Below are 16,978 nucleotides of genomic sequence, written 5' to 3'. Positions count from 1 at the left end.
CAAATAATTAATATTTAAATGCTTATTACTTCATTTTATGAAAATTGACTATAATTTTTTTTTTTTAAGTAGCGTGTATTTAATTACCTGTTGTTGGCAAAATTAAATATTAATGTTATTAATGTGTGGAGGGTTAAGAAGTGATAGTTTGGAATGCAGCAGATGGTAAATGGTTTTTATCTATTTAAGTGCTTCAAAAATTGAAGGAGACCCCTGTCACGATTGCAGGAATTTTGTAAAAATTACTTCTTTGAATGTATCAGCTCAAACAAAATGAGGAATATTGTACTTTAATAATAACAACAAATTTAATGTAATTCCTAAATATGTGCCAGTGTTTTTTTTTATTTTTATTGTTTAAAAATATCATTTTTTTTTATTTTTTTATTTTTTGTAATTTGAAAGTATTTGCTAGATGCAAATAATTATTAGCAAAACTCAGAATTTATCCAAAAATTTTCATAATAATCATGAATTAATAATAATAAGATAGGTTTTATTGTGATAAATTATGAACTTTAAAACAAACCAAAAGATTTCTAACTAAGAAAGTTAAAGATTAATTGCCTTGATTCACAAAAGATATATTGCATCTTCTGGGAAAGCATCATTTGTTGTTGCAGATGCACCTGCTGGTTCTAATGTAAAGAACGGATCAACTTGTAATCCTAAGGTATGGCAATAAATGTTATTATATTATTTCTGGCATCTTGATTTCCTACCGCTATGTTTTTACCTCTACTTAACCAAAAAATTTTGATTTTTTTAAATTATAAAAAAAGTATTTCCATCTATGTTAGGAAATTCGGCCATTGATTGTTACCAAAAGATTTTTATTAATGTAATTTGATGGATTTTTCTATAGTTTTATTTGATTGTATCCATGTCTTTAAAGTGAAATTTTATAACTTTAATTCTTGAAGTTCTTTAGTTGTGAAAAAGATGCATTGTTTTCATTGATAGTACAGTAATTTGATAATTATAAGAATTAATTATCATTTAATTGTTAAATTAAATTTGGATCCCATTTGGATTACAGGACTCATAAGACATATGAGAAATATTGATTTTTAAGATTGCTTTATTATAATTATTATGCCTGATGATTAGATTTAAATGAAGAAAATATTCAAATTGAATTTATGTGACTATGTTTTACAATTATTTATATTAAATTGTTATATTTTCCTCTTAGAATTACAACAGCACTGGAGGTGGAATCAAATGTTTGTTCCAGACATATGGTCTGAAGGATAATCTGTTCACTAGTCACTTCTATAACCTTTTTGGTCTCTTCTGGGGTTTATTTTTTACTGTAGGAGTTGGCCAAGTTTCTCTTGCAGGGGCTTTTGCAGCCTATTATTGGACTAAAGACAAAACAAAAGAAGTTCCAATGTGCGCTATAGGAACAGGATTCTACCGTTGTTCTCGGTAAGTATTATCATATAAGACTTTTTTTATTTGAAGATGCTATATCTTAAAGTTTCTAATATATATTTGATGTCTATGAAATGTATTTGCATTTTAATTTATTGAAAAGATGAATCGAGAGATTACGGAAAAAAAAATATTTTCAATCCTCTTTTACATACATAGAAATTTTATGATTTACATTCCTGTGCCAATAAATCTACCTGATTTACTTATAAAAAAAATTCTCTTCTGGCACTTGAGTATAATGTATGCCAATTCCCTGATCAATATAAATTTAATTCAGAAAATGTATAGATATACAACTAAAACACATTACAGATAATAGTATCTTGTAAAGTCATGTATATATATATATTTCTTTTGTATATATTCTGCTTAGTTTATATGTTATGGCTGTTTAGGGGCTAAAGATTTTCAACTGATTTATATTACTTATCAAATAAGTAATCTACATTTTTTAAAAATTATTAATTTTTTTTTGAAAATATACTGATGGAATATATTGAATTACATTTGAAATAAAAAGGACCTGAAAGTAGCTATATTAATTATTGTGGTAACTCAGGAACATTCATACACAAAAATATTACTTTAGAAGATATTTTTAGAAAGTACTTTGAATTTTTGTTACAGCATAATTTTTATATTCAAAACTAGATATTGCATTTTAACAGTGTTAAATTTTTGAGATATAATGTTTAAACATGAGCTATTATTATTAATGCAAAGGTTCTGATGAAAAAGACAGAATATTTGGTGTCAAACATGAGATTAATTTCTCTTTTCCAATGGCAATGATCAGTTAGTTTTTAAAACAAAGTTGGTAACCTCTTCATTGTCCAGCACAACTTCATAGGAATAACTTACTTTTCTATTCATGTAAAACAACTTTATCTGACACATTTTTTGTAATATGCTAAAAGAAAAACAACATACCAGTGAATCTTCATATGAAATGATTCAATTATATTTTACCATTTTGAAAAATTTACATTGTCTTAATATATATAACTACTTCTAATAAAAATGAATATGTGTGTGTTGGAATCTATGGACCAGACCATTTGATCTACGGTTACTAATTTTGGCAGATATATATATATATATATATACACACACACACACCTTGCAGTATTGAAATGTGCATCTCGGAACTATTTTTTAAAATTTAGACTGAATTTTGGTATCTTCGGCAATAAGCTTTAAAAATATTTTTTGCACAAAAATGAATTTTAAAGATTGTCATTTTAGTGATACCAATTTAGCAGTTGTGCAAATTTTTTTAAAAAAAAAGTCTGCTTAAGTTGTGCAATTATTTTTTCTGTCTAATTTCCAACTATAGATGAGATTTTTGACCTGAAGTTCAAATCGTTTTCATTGTTTTATCAACTTGATGATTTTATTTCATTGTTAAAAGTAAAAATGAAGAATTTTGTTTAACATTCATGTAATTTACATGATGGATAATAAACTGAAATTACACTACTGTCAAACTTATTAGATAAATACACACTTACATTTTTAATAGTCAGATGATATCACAGTCTCTGTTTAAGAGACTCATGTACATACTGAGCAGAATATAAGTATGACAATTTAGAGTAACAGTCAACAGTTTAATATCTGATAGTTTATGGTATAGTGGATATGAAGTTACATCTAAATGATTTTACTGCAATTAAAAATAATCAATATTTAAAGCAAACCAGCTGGTTGATAAAGGTGTATATACATACATACATACATACATATATATATAATATGTTTGTGTGTATGTTTTATGTTAAATGTGATCATTTGGTTTGTTATTGTTTAGAACTGGTACATAATGATACTAAAAATTTTTTTCAATTGTTTACTATTGAAAATAACCACAACTAATATTAATAATAACAGATAATCACCTTAACCAATTCTGAAGCGTTCAGACTAGAGTACAGATGTTTTTTTTTGGGGGGGGGGGGTTAACTAGTAAATAGTTAGCATTTAAGGAATCAGTTTAAAATATACCAGACCTCATTTATAAACATAATTTTTTTCTGTATTTTTGTCTGTGCATGTAAGTTAAATAAAGCAGAATAATTTAATTAAAATTATTTGTTTATTAAGCATTAATGAAATGTTCAAATTAAAATGGGTTCTGGAATTATTTTTTATTACACAATAAAAATTTTTTTATCTGTGTTTGTGTAATATCAAAATTATTTTCTTTTTACTCCATTTGTATTGAAACCTACAATTTTAAGAAATGGAATTGTGTTGTTTTATAAGCATGCACTTGTTAAATGTTCATATGCACTTGTTAAATATTTCTTTGTTCAAATTGGAATAGTTCTAGTTTTATCTTTCAGTAATTATTTTATGTACTTAAACATGCATATTATTTTTATAGCTACCATCTAGGTTCAATTGCCTTTGGATCTCTACTTATAGCAACTGTTCGAATGATACGTGTGATGTTGGAATATATAGACCAAAAATGTAAAAAATATGATAATGCATTCACAAAAGCAATACTATGGTACGTTTTTTGCACTCATACATGGCATTAATATGCAATCATAGATTGATGTTTTAATTCTCTTCTTATTCTCTGAATGAAAGTTTCATATAAGGCCTTTGTTTCTTCTGGAAGTCATCAATTTTTAAAATAAATTCAAATAAGTTCTTTGCAGTCTGTGAACATCCTCTTTAACTTTTTTATTTTATTGTAGGGAACATAATAAATCTGTTTTAATCTAATTTGTTAATTATGGATTATAACAGTTTTTCAATGATGCATTTCAAGATATAGATAATTTTACACTCAAGCACGCACATACATAATAATAATAATAATAATAAAAGCAAGTATGCATCTGTGAGTGCTGATACTCTACAGCACAGGCCGTTGGATCTAAAGCGTTTGAATCTGACTACAGTTATTTTTAAAATTTAAATTAAAATTTGAATTAAATAAAAATTAAAAGAAATTTTGGTAAGTTTTTTTTAAAAATTTTTTTAAATTGTGCCACAAAAAAGGAATTTTATACTTAAATTTTTACACTTAATTATCTTTTTAATAATACCAATGTAATTGTTATGCAAGTTTTTTTTAACTTTTTAAAAAGTATTTAATCTTTAATAATTTAATTCCTAATTATTTAATGATATTTTTCCAATATTAAAACAATGCAATTTAACATTTAACAAGCAATGCACATTTAAAAATACATTTTTCATTTCCACTATTTTGATTGGAGTTTTTTTTTTTTTTTTTCCAATTAGTTTTATTCTATGAAAAATTTTCATCTAATATGCATCTTCCTTGCCAGTTTCTAAATCTATATCTATACTTATAATAAAGTTCAATGTGTGTGTGTTGGCGCTTTACAGACCTGGCAATTCGGCCTACAGCTACCAAATTTGGCATGTGTATACTTGGAGGCTGAAAATGGGCACCTCAGAGCAATTTTAAAATTTTTTAATTAAAATTTTAATTAATTAAAAATTGAGTGAAATCGAAAAATTGAGTGAATCCGAAAATTGATTTTTGCATCAAGTTAAAGCCTCCCAAATTATTTTTTCATACCAGTTCTTTAATCTATATATTAAGTTTCGATTTTTAATGAATTTTTAAAGAAATATCTTGACCATATTTTCAATAATATATTTCGCATAAAATAAAGATAAAATTTAATCTGCACAAGCACGTCAATAGGAAAAAATTAGTTTTTATAAACATTTTGCCATCAGTTGATTTCCGCAAAAAGAAAAAAAAAATTATATTAATGGCAGTTTAACATTTCCACTCTCTTTTAAGGGTGTTGACAGAAAATTAAAGAGAGAGTACAATAAGTAGTACAATGAACAGAACTTTTTAGGACCTACATAACAGTATGACTGAATTATATAGCTATCAAAATCTAAAGCTTAAAAATATTTTTCAGAAAAAGAAATTAAGAGACTAAGTTACATAAAATATTTAATTGAAAATTTTAGCGATCATTAATATTGGCAAACCGGCTTAGTCACCAACGGTGGCTAGTAATATATATAAATATTTTTTAGTGAAAAATCATTTTTTTGGTTTGTTTTCTAATTACTCATTTTTAATTTTAAAATCATTCAATTTATTTTTTAAGATTTTATATCTTAAAAATTTTAACAAAAAGATTTTATAGTTTACAAAATTTAATAATTAAAAAATTCTTGATTTTTATTTTTAATGATTTTTTTATACAATATCAATATTTTTAAAAAATATTTTTATTTTCAAATTACTTTACTTTCCTTCAATCTCTCTCACACCATCATGTTGTTTTCTCATATAAAATGAGATGTGATGACACAAATCTGATGCAACATTCCTTGCCAGTTAATTGATTTTGTCATTTGGTCATGTGTTCAGTAATCAAATGTTCTATTAGAACTCAATAATATTTCCATAATAGGAACTATTAATCCTTTGTGAATCTGAATTTAATTTTAGCAATATTCATATCATACCCTTTATGAAACCTTTTCATAAACATCTGTTATGTCTGATTCTTATTACAAGTCATCGCCATTACTATGCATATCAGTAATGTCTTCTCTATACCTATTAAACTTAATTTACATAAAAATATAAAAATAATATATATATAAAAAGAACTATATATACACGAATTTATTTTTCCACAAGTTAGATATTATATTATCTTTAGCAAGACACTAATTATAGAAATTATGTTGCTTAAAAATATTCCTGATAATGGAATTATCAGAAATATTCCTAAAATATATACAGGAATATTCCTAAAAAAAATTAATATCGCATACCAGTGCATAAGTTAAAATTAATATTGCATAAGTTTTGAACTTCATTCAAAAAATTGTAACTAGATTCTGAAAATATATGATCTTTTTGATGTCATATTACTTAAAACTAATAAGTAACATTGTTTTCATATTTTAATGCATTGTATATTAATAGATAAATTGTGTATATTGTATAAATGACTGTATGCCTATTCTCAATCCATTAATAAAAAAGAAATATCTTGATACTCATGTTTCTTATTAAATTTATATTTTCTTTTGTTTTTTAGTTGTATGAAATGTTGCTTTTGGTGTCTAGAAAATGTCCTCAAATTTATTAGCAAAAATGCATATATAATGGTAAGTGTTTTTTTTTTTTTTTTGTATTAATTTTCAGTAAAAGTTAAAAATTTTTGTGAGTTGGATTTTATTCTAAAATTGTTGATCAAAATACCTTAGATACTATTATTTTAGTTTTACTTCAAAATTTTATCCAGAAATTATTTTTATTTCTTTTTGAAAAATTGGTGCTTAATAAGTTACTGGAAAGTCTTTCAGAGTTTTTATGTAATCTTAAACATTTTTAATTTAATATCTCTAAACAAATATAATATTCTGTGATATATAATTCTATAAACAAACATAATTTCTGTGATTCACTTTTTAATATATAGTAGCAGTATTCCGTTTTCTTTTTACTTTTAATAAAAGAATTGTGAATGTTTGTATTTGTTTATATGTTTTTACTCTTCAGGGATGGCCATTTTCCTAGAGCTATTGAATTTGACAAAAAATCATTTTGAATTGTGTAAACTATGGTGCTTCTTATATATATATATATTGAAAATTTAAATAAAATTAAGCATCATTTTGAGGTTTTCTATGATGTCTTACAAAAATATTGTAATAAATAAAGGATTTTTGCATCATCTTCAATTTCATAACATTATCTTTTTAAAAGCAACTAATTATTTCGATAAATTAAAATACCAAGTAATTTTGTCTCCTATTTAAATCATTTTTAAGCATTCTTATGCATATTTTAAAATATTGTGTTTCTTTTTGTTGTAAATATTCTATTTTGAGTTTTTCTGCTATTTTTGATAACCTATGTATAAAGCTTCAACTTATTTTTTGTGTATTAAACAGATTTCTTTTAAAATCCCATTTTTAATAAAAATAGTGTAAGTGATGCAAATTGAATTTTGATGATTAGAAAAGGCTAAGTTAAACATTAAAGGGGTTCTTGATAGTGAATTTGGTCAAAGAAAAGGATGCACTATATAAAATGCACAACACAGATGTTATGGGATGCAAATTCGTAGTAGCATGACTGCCCATCTACTTGAATAACAAATATATGAAATATTTGAATGATGTCTTTAGACTTCAAAGTGTTTCAAAGGATTTTCATTGATACTACATTCTCCTTGCCATTATTATATTTCTCATTCTCTATATGACTTGAAATATTGAGTATTTTTGCAATATTGCTATGCTAATGGAAATTTATATTCTTTTAAACCTGTGTTGTACAGTTTTTCTGTTTTATATCCTTTTCATTTACTTAATTCATTAATGAAGTGCCTTTTCTATTCCAAACTTTATGCCCTGTTTTGAAAATAACCTGTATATGTACCCAACTTAAAGTTTATTCCATGCTTATTGAAATGTTTTGTATGCATTGCCACATTGTATCAAGTTAAGATGAATAAAATTACAGTTAAAAACAAATACTGTCTGATTATCATTGGGAAGGAGGGTGATATTATATTAAAGCAATTTTGAAGTGTTTAAAACAAAGTATGGATTTTTTTTTTTTAATATTTAGATCGCCATTTATGGTAAAAACTTTTGTAGTTCTGCTAGAAGAGCTTTCAAATTGCTGATGAGAAACATCATACGGTCAGTATGCTATTTTGTGTTTATAAATTTTAAGCAAATTTTTTTTAATTAAGAGAGCATTTGATTAATTAGTGCTTATATTTCAAGGTTTAATTATTTTTTGAAATTTTCAGTGTGGTGGTTCTGGACAAAATAACAGACTTTTTGCTTTTCATGGGAAAGCTTGTGGTGGTTGCTGCTTCTGGTAAAGATGCTTTGATGCTTTATCTGGATATATTTAATTTGACACATCATTTACCATTTTTATATTTTTAACTGATTAAATATTGTTCATAAATTGCTTACATTTATAGCTGCTTATGATTTAAATTCAAAAATTTTAATAGTTTGTGCCAGGTTAAGGTGCAGTTAAAATGGCTAGGCTTCAAACAAATATGATAAAAAAAAAGATCTTTGTGAAAGATTTTATGTTTGAAATTGCAATGGTCTCTTAAAACATTCTTCAGGAGCAATAATATATTTTGACTTATAAACTAATTTAAATTGCTTTAATTTTAGTAAATTTAATGGTATCTTATTATGTTTTATTGAGTGATAATGACTAATTTTGCAAATATTTTGTTCTTTTATTTTGATAGAAATGCTTTTTTAGTCTATTTTGTAACATGTAATGTTTATAAGATTTATTTGCAGATTATTTATATTTAAATACATTTAGGATCAAATATATTATATTTGCATATAATTTGATTTATTTTGATTATATTTTTTGATTTCATTAATATTTAATTTAAAATAAATAGGAAAGATAATTAATACTTGAAAAAATAAGTCCACCAAAAATACGTACGTGTGCCCTATTCTTATCTTAATTATTTTTCATATCTGACTATTATGTTAATAATTTTTTTTTGGATGGGATAAATCATAATTATGTCTTTTTATATATTATTATTTTTTTATATATTTTATATATTATGAATTATTTTAATTCATTGAATTATTGTTGCCATATTTCTTTATATTAAAAAAAAAGTAATATATCAAATTCTGCCATCATAGGAGATAATTTTTTTATCAGATAATAAAGTTCTAATAGAGATGGGTTTTTAGATTTTAATTGTTACTGGAAGAAATAATTAAAAAAAATGTTTTAAGTTTCAGAGTGGTTTGTTATTATTATGATACTATTTTGCATATAAAAAAATCAAGAGTTAATTCAGTTAGATTATTGCCCATTTTGAAATTACACTACTCATTTTTTGAATCATTGTTGATGATGAAAATGATACTTGAGCCAGTATTTATCTCTAGATTTCTGCACATCATCAATAGAAAGTCATTAAAGATTCTGTAATAACCAGTAAATAATAAATTTTTATTTACACTTTTTTTCTGTTCATTTAAAACAGTATGTCATGTATTAAATTTAAATATAATTTGTATACTAAACATAATTTTATTTTTGGAATAATAAATTATTTGTAAGCCTTTAAAATAAAATCAATTGAAGTGATGCATAATGAAAACAATTTTCCTATAATAAAGCTTGTAATTTTTTTTTTTTTTTCTGTTTGATGTCTCTAATAACTATCCATGGGGAAAAAGCAAACATGAAATAATAACTATTTTTCACCATTGATTTGTTCAATTTGGAAGAGATTAAATTGAAGACATGCTAAATGTGCTTTTATACTCTATAGCTGGTGTGTCCTTTTATTTCTTTGCAACTGATCAGAAAATATACCAAGGCATACCTCCAATGAATTATAATCTGCTTCCACCAATAGTAAGAACTTTTTTTTTTTTTTTATCTTTGTTGTCAGAAATCGCTGTAATTCTTTTAATATTTTAGTTGTTAGATAGTTTTGTAGTTTTAATATTTAACAGCATTTTTCATAGATTATTTGCAGGATTCTTATTATATAAAATAAATTTTTATAATGCAAAAATTTCAGCTATTGTGCAAGATTTGCTGTAATTTTGAGAGTATATTTCTGTACATAATCGGCAGCAATATCTTTTATTTTTAGGATAAAATTCTAACTACTACTTTTATTATTTTTATAATAAAAGCATAATCCTTCCCCTTTCATTGTTAAAAGCAAAGGAATGAAATTCTGTTTTATTATTTTTAATGTTCTTTATTGTGATTATAATAAGTTTCTAATTTCAAGTTTTATTTTATCAAAATTTTTGTGGAATTTATCAACAAACTTCTAGGTTATCAAGTAATATACTTAAGTTTGTTGAATGCATGATCAGCATGTTTCCAACTATCTGATATAATATTTATTAGATTAGCTCATAGAATACAAAATAAATGTGTCATAGCATGATATTATTAGAATGAACTGTATATGGAACTGTTAAGTTTTTTCAAATATCTAGCTTAGTTGACTTTAACAAATTATGAAGTTCAAAATACTTAAATGAAAAACCGTAATTATTATACAATACATGAGGTATTTAATCGAAGTTAAACTCAACAATTCTTTCGAGTTGTGTCCAAAGATACAGAATTTCATATAATTAAATAAAGAGTATCTGCAGGATTTTATTGGAGCCAATTTGCAATACAAACATAATTTATTATGATGACACATCCTTTTTCCAAGTGAATTCTAAAATTAAATTGGTGCAGTCTATTTGATCTGCATCACTAGTTTAAGTGAGCTCCTAATTCAGATGACATATTGATGGATGAAGTAAAATAAAACTTCATTTGAAATATATTATGTCACTTAGGCTGCATCAATAAAGCTTGAACTGATTTTCAGTAAATATCTGATTTTTAAAAAATTTGTTAATGTTTTAACATAATAATATAATAACAACATTTATAAGCCGGCATATTGTCAGTAAATTGCAACACACATGATAAAAAAAATCAATAATTATGCTCTATATGATAGATCGTTGTAAATTCTTATTACATTTTTAACTAAAAATGTACTGAGATGTTTACTTTCCCCCGACTAACTTCAGAATATATTATTGCACAAGAAATTTTTACATCATTTTAAAATTCAACAATTAATCTTCATAGTAAAACCAATTTTATTTTTGCACATTTTTTTTCTAAATTTTAGAAATCTTTAAAAAATATTTTAAGTGTATTTTGCGGTACTTTTCATTGTTTTGGTTACTGCATTTATATATATGCATGATGTGATGGCATTAAATATTTCTTTTGTATGCATGTTTATCTCTGTTGTATAATGAAAAACAAATTTTAAAAATAAAATAAGGATAGAAGAAGCAAACCTAAACCATTATCGTGTTTCAATGTTTTGAGTTAAAGATTTGAATCTCTTTAACTTTTTATTTAGATGAATTGTTTTTTTTAGGAATTTCTGAAATTCTTTAATCTTATATATTTGAAAATATTTATTAGTAACTTATAAAATTTATAATAAAATTTTTCACTGGCTGTCAGAATCCCATTTCTAAAATTCATAATTTTTAATAGGCATTTTCATATTGCTTTTAAAAGAAAAGAATTTCAATAAAAATCTTGTTTTTTCTTTTTTGATTCAAGTTTTGCATAATAATCTTTATAAAATCTTCTCTTTTTTTATAATTTATAAAATTAGTGAAAAATTTTATATATGGTTTCTTGGATGCAAATTATTATTTCAAGTTTTTATGATTTATGTCGTAATGAATTTTGTAGGTTATCACTATTGGTGCCTACATCATTGCTTCTGCCTTCTTCAGTGTCTATGGAATGGCAGTGGACACCATATTCTTATGCTTTTGTAAGTCTGTGCTATTTTTCAATGAATAATACATTTCATAAATTGTGCTTTTTGTTTAACTATACAAAACTAGTGAATTGACTCCCTTTCTCTTGTTAAAGAAAAATAATTATTATTATCATTTATCTTTTTTTTTTGAAATACTTCAATAATCACTAAAATGCATATACAAAATAGTGACAATGGTCAGTTACATTATGCACATACTTTGCATTTATTATTTTACATGGGAATGTGTAAATGCAAGATTTAGCTGGTATAATCCATATTTTCGAAGCATTTGTCCCAACATTTAATGCCAGTATTGCAAACTTTCAGATGGGGGAGGGAGGGAGGATTTATTCAAGGTATGACAACAATTTCACCAGAATAAATGCAAAAACAGAGCAGTTTCTTGCAAGCTCATGATAACCCTTCTGTCCTCATTGTTTAAGCTCTATTTAATATTTAAATTTCTGAACAACATGATTATATTATTTTTCTTCAAAATTAATTTATGTTGTGACGAGCCTCATATTTAACTACTTAAGGGCATAATCTGAGTTAATTCATTCAAATTATTTCAATATTTTGGAGGATACTATCTATTGTTTGATCCCTCATTAGATTATATGTAATCACACATTTTGTTAACTATGTTATATCTTTCTCCAATGTTTTTCATGTATTTATTAATTTTGTATAATTTTCATTTTTGTGGGGTTTCTAATATGGGTGCATTGATAAAATCATTGGCCTCAATGATTTAATTTAATTTAATTGGCATTGTTTAAATTTAAATTGTCATTGATGATGTATTTATGTGATAACAGAACATGATGCATTTCTGTGGATATAGAGATTCCAGTAGTTTTGAAATTGAAATTTATTATTTGTATGCTCAATTAAATTTCTTTTATGTAATAATCCTACAATATTTTTAATATCTTAAGCACTTTTTGAATAAGTATTTAATTGACCATATTTATTTTCCTTCCCAGTTTTTATATTTTGCACAATTCATTATTTTATGGAAGTTCAGCTTTTTTGTTTTGTTTTGTGCCATGTTCTGTTCTTGTTTTGTGCCATTTTTTGAAACCTTGGGCAAAAAACAATTGGATAAGAGAAATAATAAATTGGTTTCAATTTGTATATTTCTTTTTCAGTGGAAGACTGCGAAAGAAATGATGGTTCTATGGAAAAGCCATACTTCATGTCAAAGGAGTTGATGAAGATTTTACATAAAAAGAATAAATTCCGAGATCTTTCCCCTCCTTCCTCTCCTAAATGAATCTTATGAATGAGCTATCTCCCTTCCTATCATTGAATTCTTCAAGTAGAAAATAGTTGCCTTGCCTCTTTCACTTCAACATTTGCAGATTTCATTTGTATGTTTCTATGTCTGATGAATGTGCTTTAATGTTTCTTGTATATAGTATAAGATAAATGTTTATAAATATATTTCTCAGTTAAAGATTATAGTTGATTTCATGTCAGAAATTTTCTTTTCGGTGCTTTAATGTTTAGAAGAACTTTATATATATATATTTAATGTTGATAATAGATGTTCCTTAATATGTATTAAATATGGTGATTGGAGATAAATTTTTTAGTGTTTTTCTTTAATTTTTTAAAATTATTTTCTCTCATTTCCTCAAATTAACTAAATACTTTATTTTTTATTGATCTGTCTGGTAAATGATTTTTCATACTAATTTGGTAATCTTTCATGTGTGCATATTTCAGTGTGTATGAAAAACTTTTTTTTTCTGGTATATATGAAATGTATGATATTCTGTCATAAAATTTTTTGAAGTTCTAGTGAACTGTTATGAGCAGTATTAGCTTTTTAAAGCACTTTGAGGAAGTTATATTGAAGTTTGTATAACCATATGATGCAGTTGTTTTCTATTTCTCAGTATATAGTTTGTGTTCCTATGTCCTTTTCATATATATTCTTTACATGTATTGTCACCTTATAACATATTCAAAAAATGAGTTGATTTATTGATAATTTTAAAATTCTGAGTTGCATATTTGTTGTTTAAATACTTTATATTATATAATTATTTGTATTACTGTTAAATGCATTTATAGATTTTTAATAGCTTTTGTAAAATTTAATATTATCAACATTATAGACTTTCGTTTATTTGATTTTTTTTAAATGTTTATTATAAATGTATATACTTTATATGAGAGAAAATGATTAATTTCATAGTTCCTTTATAGAGATCTGCTAGATATATCTTATGGTTTTTTTTAATGGTTTGACTAAAAGTTTTGAATGTTCAAAATTATTGCTTATAACAATTTTAAATTAGAGGGAGGAGTAAAAATTTTATATTAAAAAATTAGCACACATCATTTGTAAGCATATAAAAAAATGTAAAATTTTATTGAATACTTTAGCATGTATATGTGTTTAAAATGTAGCATTTTTTAAAATTATCTTTCATTAAACATCATTTCCTTAAATCCTCAATTCACATTGGGAAAATAAAAATTTCTTATGAAGGAAATTCAGGTATCCTTATAAAAAAAACCCCTTTGAATCTTCCAAACAAATTGTACCTGTTTTTTACTCTGACAAGGTTTGTTACTTGATCATTAAATGGAATACAATTTCATGTGATGAAATATGTTAGCATTATAGCCTGCATTTTAAATTTCTACAGATTTTTTTTTTTTTCTGTTTCACACATTAAGTAATAACATTTTTCATTGTTTTCTTTGCTTTTAATTTTTAAAAAATAATAAATACTGCATTGTTTATCCCTTTTTTATTGCTTATTGATTAGAATTAAAAAAAAAAATTGACTTGTGATATGGAAAAAATAGCGAACAATAATGAGGCCTTAAATCTCCACTTGCTTATTATATCACTCCCTGCCATTTTTTATTTCCATTACAAAAAGCATTCATTATCTGTGACGTTGTCTTTCTCAACTTATGCACAATCATATTACTCTAACTATTTTCATAATATGCGAGCAGTATATTTTTGCTAACATTTTAAGAAAAGACAAAAATTATGTAGTTTAATTCATTGCTGCATCAATTTCAAATTTGATTTCTGTACATTATGCACAAAAACTCATTTGTAGCTACAGTTTTTAATCAGTTAAAATACTTACTAAGTTTACCTTCATAAGTGTCCAGTCATTAAAGAAGACTTAAATTAGTACAAAAAGAAAAAAAGGTTGTGCAACTGGTTGTATTTCTTCAAAAAGCACAAAAAAGTTTTTTAAAGTGTGTATAAATAATTTTAGTTAGAATCATGTCAGAGTAGGATTTTTATACGGCATTTTATAAAATTTAGTGAACTGGGGAAAAAAAGTCTTTAGTACTAACCAGTAATATGTATGAAATCGAAGTTTTGCATTATCTAATCAGTGATGTGACACAAAATTATATGTGGAATGTCTTCCAAAAGAATGACGATTACTTTCCAGTCCATTATCTTCCGAAGTCGTGCAAATTGATGAATGACAAAAACAGTAATCATTTTCTTATTTTTTGATTAGTGTGTTTATAATTTGTCTCTGTTTTCCCCCTCCTCCTACAAACTGTTTACTAGTTAATGTTTATGCACTGATTAGTATTGTCTTCCCAAATACGATAGAAGAGATTTATTTATATATTTTGAAAAAAAAAAAAAAATCATGTTTCTCAGGGTATGATGATATTTTCTTTACTATATTTTATGATTATAAATGTTTCTTTTTTTACTTAAATATATTAAAAAATTTAATTATTTGGTTTTGGTAATTTTTTTAATACTAGAATATAGTGTAAAAATCTTTATTTTTACAACTAACATTTTGGTTTTGTAATTTCAGTTTCCCTTCTTTAAAATATTGTATATTTTTTTTTTGTTCAACAGAGATTTTTATAATTTACAAAATGAGAATAATATATGATTATTTTTAAATGCATGTCCTGAATTTTATATTATGTTAGGTGTGTTTTTATATTTATATTACTATAGATTTATTAGCAGTGTTATGTTATGGATATGATTTTTAAGTAATGAATTAACATGTAAGATATGTGCACTTATTAATATGCAGATTTTATTATGAATCTTAAGAATTGTAGTATTTTGCCAAACTTTACAAAAGATATATTGAAATGAAAGAAAACTTGCTGCAATTTGCTAATTGCTGCTTCAGTAAGATGAATATATTTTGTGTATAAAATTCAAGAATGTTGTCTATACTTGGTGGCATTAGCAAGACATTGAATTTGCTCATGAAATTTTCATATATTTTATAAAACTTTCCATATGCCTGTTTATATTGTTCAAATACATTAGTAGAAATATATACTGTGTTTTCCAGCATTGGCCATCTGAATAAAATTTTAAAGCAAGCATCACCAATTTTGAATTTTTTCAAATTTCTGACACAAATTTCACTTTTGTTGTTGTTATAATACTAAGCAAGATAAGGCAAAAAGTTTATTGCTCTTGTGTTAATATTTAAATTCTATCATTATTTCCAATGTTTTGTTACAAATATTTAGAAAAATGCATTATACTTTAGTACAGAGCTCAAGGCAGAAGTCGTGTATCATCTTGGATTATGCTAAAAATTCCATAATTCAGAGAACGCATTACTACCTTCAACTTCCAATACATATACCTGAACTGATTAATTTTTTCAATTCATAAGGGTAATTCTAATTTGGTTGTGAAAAGGAAGAACTATTGTCGCATGAAATATTTATATGAAAAAAATAATGCATATCATTGAACTACTTTTCAATGCATTCATCATATTATTGAATAAATATTTGTATATCTCTGTCATAGAAATTTGCTGTTTGGAATAGAAAACAATTAGGGATTTGTTTTAGTAGATTCTTTGGCATCCAATTTTTGGAAAAACAGTTATTTGCTGGTTTCAAATGACAATTCTTCATAGTGCACTACTTCATCATTAAGGAATGACTGCCCATTATGCTCCTCAACTTAGAGATTTTTAATTACTTTTAGAAAAATGACTGTTTTAATAGCTTGTTTGTGGTATGAACATAAAATTCACAGATCCATCTTTGCAACCTCCAAGTTTACTCAGTAAGATGAAATATTTTATAATTATATTTAATATCAATTATTGTTTATGAAAGACATGTCTTGAATCTTTCTAACATGTACTATGATCATGATTTGC

The 16,978-nt window shown here is 24.7% G+C and overlaps 1 protein-coding gene across 2 annotated transcripts in view; it reads left to right on the top strand.

The window, feature by feature from the left end:
• LOC129957233 (choline transporter-like protein 2) overlaps nucleotides 1–16,181 on the top strand; it is a 44,418-nt gene extending 28,237 nt beyond the window's left edge. For both annotated transcript variants that reach the window (XM_056069476.1, XM_056069475.1), the window contains 9 exons: nucleotides 583–673; nucleotides 1,196–1,431; nucleotides 3,827–3,955; nucleotides 6,507–6,576; nucleotides 8,048–8,121; nucleotides 8,235–8,305; nucleotides 9,765–9,850; nucleotides 11,738–11,822; nucleotides 12,968–16,181. In XM_056069476.1, the coding sequence (XP_055925451.1) occupies nucleotides 583–673; nucleotides 1,196–1,431; nucleotides 3,827–3,955; nucleotides 6,507–6,576; nucleotides 8,048–8,121; nucleotides 8,235–8,305; nucleotides 9,765–9,850; nucleotides 11,738–11,822; nucleotides 12,968–13,092 (967 nt within the window). In that variant the 3' untranslated portion in view covers nucleotides 13,093–16,181. The remainder of the gene's footprint in view (nucleotides 1–582; nucleotides 674–1,195; nucleotides 1,432–3,826; nucleotides 3,956–6,506; nucleotides 6,577–8,047; nucleotides 8,122–8,234; nucleotides 8,306–9,764; nucleotides 9,851–11,737; nucleotides 11,823–12,967) is intronic.
• Nucleotides 16,182–16,978: the final 797 nt, after the last annotated feature.

This window comes from Argiope bruennichi, chromosome 11 (assembly GCF_947563725.1).
Source record: "Argiope bruennichi chromosome 11, qqArgBrue1.1, whole genome shotgun sequence".
Lineage (NCBI taxonomy): Eukaryota > Metazoa > Arthropoda > Arachnida > Araneae > Araneidae > Argiope > Argiope bruennichi.
Note: the sequence above shows the minus strand (reverse complement) of the source record. Positions and strands in the feature narration are given on the sequence as shown.